Here is a 9,593-nt window from a genome sequence, read left to right on the forward strand (position 1 = left end):
GTTTCCTCTTCACCATGCATTTTTTTTGTTAGATTTAAAGCCATTTTGTCTATGTCTTTTATTTGCCCATGTCTTTTTTGTTTTGCTTATGTCTTTTTGTTTTTTGCTTATGTCTTTTTTTGCCTATGTCTTTTTATACCGTTTACCCAAATAGCATGTGACTCAAAAGGGCAAGTCAAAGAACTGTGACAGCCAGGTTTATTTTTATTTTTTTTTTTTTTGTTTGCCCAAATAGCTTGTACTCCAGAGGTAGTTATACAACTGTGGCAGCAATATATACATATATATTTTTTTACCTTTTGCCCAAATATCATGTGACCCCAAAGGGCAAGTCAAACAACTGTAACAGCCTTTTTTTTTTTTTTTTTTTTTTGCCCAAATAGCTTGTATCCAGAGGGTATTTATACACCTGTGACAGCCACATCTATGTTTCTAACTCCTGTACTGTGGAAGGATCACCTCTACAGAAAATTCCATAAGGTGTTTTATTCATCAATACAGAGGACTTAGCTACAGTGTGTCAGATACACTTACACTCACTGTTTCATCCAATGAATTTTTCTTTAAAATATGCAAAGATGGATATACATTTCATCAGGTAATTATAAAAGACTTTTCCTGTGCATAGTTCAAATGATTTCTAGTCAAAGTATATTTGGGGCATAAACGACCATAACTGTTGCGACGCTAGTTGAAATATAAGTGAATCAATCGTCTATGCAAACTCGGATGGCCAGTTGGATCAATATCTATCCCACCTATGCAAGCTCAAGCTTACCTAAACAGTTCTTTCATATCCACAACAGAGAGAGGGCGCCTTAATATTCCATTTGTTTTTGAGACCAACTTCGCGTTCTGAAACTAGTTCAGACTTCTGTGACAGAAAGAGAAGAGAGAGTTGGAAATTTAACCCATTTTTCAAGAGTGGCAGGACTGAATATTTCGGTTGTGGTACTTACCGAACGTGAAAATTGTAGGCAGTTCTTAAATCGAAGAAGTTCTGTTTCAGAGAAAATGCAAGTATAGAATACAGTCACTTGTTAATTCACTAGTTATATTTTTCTACTACGTTCATCCTACAACTGCTTAATCAGATTTCCACAACGTCTGTAACTTTTATCTTCATTCATTTTATATAGGCCCTTATGAGAATATATATAGATAGATAGATAGATAGATAGATAGAGAAAGTGCCATGATAAAAAAAATGTACTTTTAAAAATTATATTTACTAAGAGTATTCCAGCTCAATTGGGACTCAAGAACCACCCACCGGAGGAGCTTCTAAAAAGCAATATGTTTTCAGTTGAGGAGGAGCGCAGTTTTTTCTTCCCCAGATCTTAAAAAAGAGTGTTTTATACTCAACTTTCATTTTTAGTTTTCTGAAAATAAATTATATGTATATTATATATATGCTTGTATATGAATCACGATGATGTGATGTATATATATATATATATATATATATATATATATATATATATATATATATATATATATATATATATATATATGTGTGTGTGTGTGTATATATATATATATATATATATATATATATATATATATATATATATATATATATATATATACACATGCACACACATTCATACATACATTTACTTATACATATACACAAAATAAAGTGAATGAATACGAATTAATGAATACAAGTTAAAAATACCAATACTGAAAAACACAAAGTATAATAAAAATATAGATAAAAGCAACAATAAATACAAACGCCACTTCTCGCGCCACAAAGCCCCACACCACCCCTGCCATGCTAATATTTGATTGCCTGCGGGCGTGTGGGCGGCGACGGAGGTTAATTGCGCACGAGGAAACAATTCAAAACGAGAGTCGTCGTCCGTCCAATTAATATGTATAATATGTCGCCCCCTATCCGCACTGCGGCCTTCCCTCCCCATCCGCCGATCAACAGGTCTGTCGATCCGAAACCCGTTGCGCTCTGGAGTCATTTGAGCCGTGACGTGTCCCGAAGGCAAATGAGGGTCCTGGTTGCAAAATTGGTTTTGGGGTTTTTTCTTGTATTTCATATGGTTTGGTTTTCTTCGTTCTGGGGTTTTCTTATATTTTATGTGGATTGGTTTTTTTCGTTCTGGTGTTTTCTTGTAGTTGATGCTTTGGTTTTCTTAGTTCTGTTTTTTTTTTATTTCATGTGGTTTGGTTTTTTGGTTCCGGTTTTGTCTTTTATTTGATATGCATTGGTTTTCATGGTTCTGGTTTTTGCTTATGTTTCATGTGGTTTGTTTTTTTTCGTTCTGGTTTTTTTCTTATATTTCATATGGTTTGGTTTTTTCGTCCTGGTTTTTTCTTATATTTCATATGGTTTGGTTTTCTTCGTTCTGTTTTGTCCTTATATTTCATGTGATTTGGTTTTCTTCATTCTGGATTTTTCTTGTATTAATCCTTTGGTTTTCTTATTTGCTCTTTTTCTATTTCACATGGTTTGGTTTTTTCTTATATTTCATATGGTTTGGTTTTTTCATTCTGGTTTTTTCTTATTTTCATGTGGTTTGGTTTTCTTCGTCCTTGTTTTTTTTCTTCTATTTCATGTGTTCCGGTTTTCCTCGTTCTGGTTTTTCGTATATTTAATATGCTTTGGTTTTCTTGGTTCTGTTTTTTCTTTTATTTAATGTGGTTTGGTTTTCTTCGTTCTGGTTTTTTCGTACATTTCATATGGTTTGGTTCTCTTCGTTCTGTTTTTTCCTTATATATCATATGGTTTGGTTTTATTTGCTGTGCTTAAGTTGACGAACGAATGTTACTTTATTTTATTCCACACTGTTTATTTATTTATTTATTTATTTATTTATTTATTTATTTATTTATTTATTTTATTTATTTATTCTTATTTTTGGCTCACGAACGTGTGAGATCTTTAGTTGTATTTCATTTCGTATATCCAGTTATCCTTTCTGCTTGCAAAGCCATAAATTGACTTTTATTAATCAAATTTGTGGTCACAGTGAATTCGAAGCCCAGAATCGGTATATGAAACTGATGAATGGAAATATAGTTTAGAAAAAAGATATTGACGGGAATATCATTGAAACCAGGGCGACTTTCACAAAAAAAAAAAAAGAAAACAAGGAAAGGAAGGCTAAAACGGGGATTATTATGTATTAAGGACCAAATGGAGCGAAAATCAATTCTTGTTATTCATAATAATAAAAATTTGATCAAAAACAAAACTGTAGGATTGATTTTTTTAAAGATTAGACATACGAGGCAATACAGTCTCTTAAACCATTGTTGAATGTTAATCAGTCTAGGTTTCTAATCTTCGAATCTTGTTTCAGTAGAGAATGCTGTATATTTCTAATCTTGATTCAGTAGAGAATGTTGTATATAAATTGTATCTTTAAGTTTGTCAAGGAAGACTGATAGAGCTATTCATCAGATAGAAATTTATGTAATTTCTGCTAATTTTTATATAGATTTTTTGTATACAATTTTATTTTATTATTATTATTATTATTATTATTATTATTATTATTATTATTATTATTATTATTATTATTATTATTATTATTAGATAAAACCTATTCACATGGAAGAAGCCCACCAAAGGGGCCATTGACTTGAAATTCAAGCTTCCAAAGAATGTTGGTTCCAACCTCCCACCGCAGCAGTCCCCACACTGCAGCAGTAACTGAACATGATACAGAGCCAGCTATTTTTTTTCATCGCCCTGGGGGAGGCGCGAACTTTTGCGACATCTGAATGGCATGTCACGAAACTAATTGCTAAGTTATCCTGTGTTACCTTCCGTTACTTCCTTCAAATGAACACCATATTATTTGGGTGCTTGAATAATAATAGTGAAGAAATCGGCAGTGGTGTAGATGTAGATATGTAATTTAGAAATATACATACAAAAGAGATCTTTCTAGAATCTGCTCGAATCTCCTTCTCAATCTGAGTATATATAATTCTAAAATATACATTGACATCTACACCACTGTGGATTTCTTCACCATTTTAGTGACTCATGCTATTATGAGATTTTTATGAATAATAATAATAATAATAATAATAATAATAATAATAATAATAATAATAATGGCTCTAAATTCTTTCATTTATCTCACCCCAGGTGGCGACATGATCATGACGGTGACTGGCATAGCCCTTGGGACCTGCGCCGTCCTGGTCACCGTTTCAGGAGCAGCCGTCATCTGGCTGAGAGGAAGATGCTGCCGTCGACCTGTCAGGTCTTCCTCCAATCCGTCAGTCATGGTGAATTCGTCAACGGCATCGCAGCCTCTCGTCACGTCTCCCTCGACTGCCTCCTCGTCTGGCCTTCCTAATAATATTTCCAGGTGATTATCTGAGAGTCGTTTTGTCATTCTGTAGTATGAATATGTCGGTAGAATTGCGGGTGATTTGATTATCCAGAGTCGTTTTGTCATTTTGTAGTACGAACATGTCGGTAGAACTGTGGGTGATTTGATTATCCATTTTGTAGTATAAACATGTCGGTAGAATTGCGGGTGATTTGATTATCCAGAGTCATTTTGTCATTTTGTAGTATGAACATGTCGGTAGAACTGTGGGTGATTTGATTATCCAGAGTCATTTTGTCATTTTGTAGTATAGACACGTGGGTAGAACTGTGGGTGATTTGATTATCCTGAGTCATTTTGTCATTTTGTAGTATGAACATGTCGGTAGAACTGTGGGTGATTTGATTATCCAGAGTCGTTTTGTCATTTTGTAGTACGAACATGTCGGTAGAACTGTGGGTGATTTGATTATCCAGAGTCATTTTGTCATTTTGTAGTATGAACACATCGGTAGAACCGGGAGTGGTCTTAGATTTTCGAATGGAAGAGCACCGCGAATCATTTTCTCCGGCGAGGATTTCGAAATTGGGAGAAGGGAGACTCCCTTCTGACTCTCTAGTTCCAATTAACAAGAAGTCAGACGGCGATAATTGGATTAAAGCTAAATATTAAAACCCGCTTGAGCTGCCCTATTTCAAATCATTGGATTTGGGTACATCAAATTATTAACACCCACTGAAACTCATTCAAGTTCTTTTTTCTTTTTCATTTCCTGTCAACTAGTTGCCTTTACCACTTCCTAAATCTGTTTCATTCTAAAATTGATAATGCATGGTGATATCTGGTTCATCAGTATGCATGAAGTGGTCATAAATGACTACCAGTGAGATATTGGATTCATTCGAAATATTCATGAGATGTTTAGTTTATCTTATGAAATATGAACAGTAAACTTCATAAATATTACTCAAGCAACTGCTGTAGTAATCTATCATGATATACACAGTACACTTCATAAAGATTCCTCAAGAAACTGCTGTTGTAATCTGTCATGATATACAGTAATATTGCTGAAGAATAGTGTTTTATTGCTGAAATAGAATACTGGATATTTCATCCCAATTCATACATTTAGGTTGTGAATGTCATGATCATAACACCAGTACTTCCGTTGCCTTTTTTCAGATCTGATAATCCGGCAGAAATCTCTTGGGTAGAAGTCCCTGTACCTACCCCTCCTCCCCCACCCTTTTTTTCCTCTCCTTTCAATAACAAACATCCGCCAAATCCCCCACTCCACACTCCTCTGACTATCCACACTCCTCTCATTCACTCCTCCCCCTCCCGCCCCCGAATTCTCCGGTTCCTACCCCTCTACCGTCGCCATTACCGTCTCCCACCTTCCCCTCGACTCCAACCAAATCCCACTCCCTCCAGAATTTGACCGTTCCACCGCCGTCGTATGCGCTACTCCCTCCGCCCACTCCCCCTCCCTTGCACCACTCCCCTCCTTTTAAACGCCCACTTTCACCTGGGAAAAAGTCGGCTCACGGGTCGTCCAATTCTCTTCGGCCTCGACCTGTCTCTCCCAAAGCGCCCTCCGTGTCCCCGGGAGACGCCCCTCGCACGTCTTTCCACGAGGACCTCGACTCTCCTCAGGAAGACCCATCCTCCTCCTCTGAGTGGCCAGGGTTATCGCCGCCGCCCACCCCTCCGCCCCCGCCCATTTCGGACCCCATGCAGTCCCCCTGGTTAGCGGCCATCAGGGTGCCTCCGTCTCGTACCCTGAAGAAAGAGAGCAACAGGCTTTCGGACGCATATGGGACTTATAAATCAGCTTACGAGAGGGAACTGAATTCAGCGAAGGCGTCCCACGAGGAGCTCAATGTCTCGGCTTCTGATGCTGGGAGCTCTAAAAGCCATAATTCCTCACAGCTCAGTAACGTGCAGACTGGATCCACAGCGTCAACTGCCGTGGATACGTCGAGGCTTCCCACAGCTGGGGACACATTAAGCAATAGGTCAGGTCATCATAAACACGTTCACGAGTGTAGGCGCCATTCTCTCCACAAGCACTGCTCTTCCTCGAAGTCTCACTGCTCCCATTGCCCTCACGGATCAGCCGGGTGCATCCTGCACCTCCAGAACCACAGCAGCAGCAGCTCTGCCCAGTCTCCTGGCCTGGTGCGCAGCCGCAGCCTGCCCAGACACCGCACAAAAGTGCAGCCGAGCTCCTACTTTCTATACGACAGCAACCCGGGGCTCCTCCTCACCCCGAGCGCCAAAAGAACGAAGTCTTTTTTAGGAGGGTGGCACGAGGACTACCAAGACGAGGACAGTCCAGAGGCGACCGTCTGTTTCCCGTGCGTGTCGAGCAAGTCCAGGTCTCTGTCGAAAACCAACATCAACATCACTCGACGCGAGTACCCGAATCAGCCGGAAAAGAGAAGAGCGTCGCACAGCGCGACCCGCGCGTCCCCTCATCAAACCCACCACCATCATCACTGGAATCAACATAACCACCACTGCTGTCAGCGACGTCACACCCGCGTGCATTCGAGTTTCGAGCTGAGGAGTTGATGGCATCAGATGTAGGGGATTCTAAATTTCGTAGTTACAAAGAGTAGTGTTCTATTTTTGTTGGATCGAATTAGTGTAATGAATCCAGCGTCTTTTAGTTACTTTTTTTTTTATTTTTGTGCGTCCCAACCTGCCATGATTGGATACAGAATATAATGTGGATAGACAGTCGAGTGATGGAAGGACAGTTGTTTACAGCATAAAAACTGATTCTAGGGGAACTGTATTATACAGTTCAGAACAGATTTGAAGAACAGCTGAATGATGCAGTACAGAAACTGATAAAATGGATTGGTGAAATATACAGCAACTTTTGATATAAGTGAATGATTCTATACAGGAAAAGGTAACTTAATTATTATGCAGTACAGGAACTGATGTGAGCGTAACAAAGTAAATATATAAACAAAGAATTAAAACGGGTGAAAATACCTGAACATTTCAGTATTACGAATACCAAACGTTGTAAGAGTGCATTTTAAAGATGAGAAATTCTGCCATGAGTCTTGTAAGAGAGGAAATTATAATAAGAGTTATGCTGTCAGCTCTCTGTAATTTCAGACGAGGATGCTAACTGTAAAAAAAAAGGCTCTGTCCCTTACCACTTATGTCATGTGTAATGAAACATACTATGTTGGTACAGCCCATCATAGCTTTCTGTAGTAAAGTCTGTGATAATGTGTTCTTTTAATAAATCATTGTTATTGAATACCGAGCAATAAATCTGTGGCCAGTAGACAATGCTTATTTATTGGTTAAGTAAAATGGCAAGTTGACTTTTCATGTCTGGTATATGTCTGATGTTGTTTATATTTACCACAGAAATGGTGTATCACTTATGGTAATGTTCTACGTATTACTTTTGAATAAGCTGATTATTCAGTAACTAGGGCCAAAAGTTCATTATTTTAAGAGTTAAAAAAGAAAGAACGTTTGTACAAAATACCGTCTGATGATTAATTCATTTCCATTATTCCAAAACGATTTAGTAACTGATGCCAAAATTTCAGTATTCAAAATTACCAGCAATTAACCAGTGTTAAATCCCATTACCCTGCCGCATTTAATGATTAATGCATGAAGTCCATTATTATAGAAAAAATACTGTTTAATGAATAATGCATGAAGTCCATTATTATAGAATACTGTTTATTGAATAACGCAAAAGTCCACGGGTCTAAAATCGTTTCAGGTTCAATATGGATATGTAAACAGAAGAATTGTGAAATTATGACGTCAGGTTTTCGTGCCCTGGATAAACAGTTTTCTAATTCTGGTCAGAGAAGACCCCGAGGAAATTATGGTTGTATGAGATCACGCAGGTATTCCATTTCACCTTAAGTATTGCTCAGGTATAATTGGGAAAAGGCGTCTGGTATGCAGAAAGTGTTTAGGACCATGGAGAATTCAGCACGAGCTGTAATTATTTTGAGTCGGTCCGGAGGAAAGCCATTGTTTCTGTAGTTGGAGTTCTGGACTTTGTATGGTTAGGTTAACTTCAGTTGCCATTCCACTGTCTTGTTTTTATAACTGTTTACAGGTTAGTTTATGTGAGTCCATAGTTGTCCCATGGAGAAATAGATTTGTCACCATTTTTTTTTTATTTACTGACTTCTCGTCTCTCCTTTGGGGAGAATTTTGAAGAATCATTTCTTGTGGCAGGTCATTAGTGTCCCTGCTTGAGAGCCTTTTTTCTTTTTTTTTTATTCTTTTATTTCCATTTTTTATCTTATTTTTTCAATGATTTTCCTAATAATGTAATTTGCACAAAAGGTTCTTTATTTTTCTTTCATAATAAAACTGCCAAAGCTCCAACTTCTTTTACTCTTTTCTTCCACCCTTGTAAATGTGGTGTATATTATGTATATGTATTAAGTAATATATATGTATGTATATATATGTATATATATATATATATATATATATATATATATATATATACATGTACATTATATATATATATATATATATATATATATATATATTTATATATACATATATATATATATATATATATATATATATATATATATATATATATATATATATATATATATATATATATATATATATATATATATATATATATATATATATATATATATATATATACTTTCCACTGAGTGCCTTGAGTCTGTTAGAGGAAATTGATGACAAGTTCTACCTCCCAGGTAAGAGTCAAACTCCCACTCGCATTTTAGGAAGAGGGAGTTATCATTAAAACATTGGCCCCCCAAGAAGCTCAAGAACTTTCAAGTCACTTCGGCCCGATCGGTATACTGTCATGGCCATATTAATCTCTTAACACTCCATTCACTGTTATATTTTGTTAAACTCTCTACAGGTAACTTTGAATCCGAAAGAAGTAATTATTAATAAAGAGATTAGGTGGGATCTGAACAACTTCACAACCAGCGAAAGATGAGAATTTGTTTGGGTCGTATTTACGTAAATCTGTCAAGTTCAAATGTATTTTTTAATTTTCTGTACAAGAAAACTATTGTGCCGGCTTTGTCTTCCCGTCCGCACTCTTTTCTGTCCGCACTTTTTTTCTGTCCGCCCACAGATCTTAAAAACTACTGAGGCTAGGGGGCTGCAAATTGGTATGTTGATCATCCACCCTCCAATCATTAAACACACCAAATTGCAGCCCTCTAGCCTCAGTAGTTTTGATTTTATTTAAGGTGAAGATTAGCCATAATC

At 36.9% G+C, this 9,593-nt stretch overlaps 1 protein-coding gene across 1 annotated transcript in view; it reads left to right on the plus strand.

Moving 5' to 3' along the window:
- LOC136846927 (uncharacterized) overlaps positions 1-8,702 on the plus strand; it is a 328,106-nt gene extending 319,404 nt beyond the window's left edge. Inside the window, exons 10-12 of the mRNA XM_067118180.1 lie at positions 4,121-4,346; positions 5,496-5,573; positions 5,648-8,702. Coding sequence (XP_066974281.1) covers positions 4,121-4,346; positions 5,496-5,573; positions 5,648-6,890 — 1,547 coding nt within the window. The 3' untranslated portion in view covers positions 6,891-8,702. The remainder of the gene's footprint in view (positions 1-4,120; positions 4,347-5,495; positions 5,574-5,647) is intronic.
- Positions 8,703-9,593: the final 891 nt, after the last annotated feature.

Source organism: Macrobrachium rosenbergii, chromosome 16 (assembly GCF_040412425.1).
Source record: "Macrobrachium rosenbergii isolate ZJJX-2024 chromosome 16, ASM4041242v1, whole genome shotgun sequence".
Lineage (NCBI taxonomy): Eukaryota > Metazoa > Arthropoda > Malacostraca > Decapoda > Palaemonidae > Macrobrachium > Macrobrachium rosenbergii.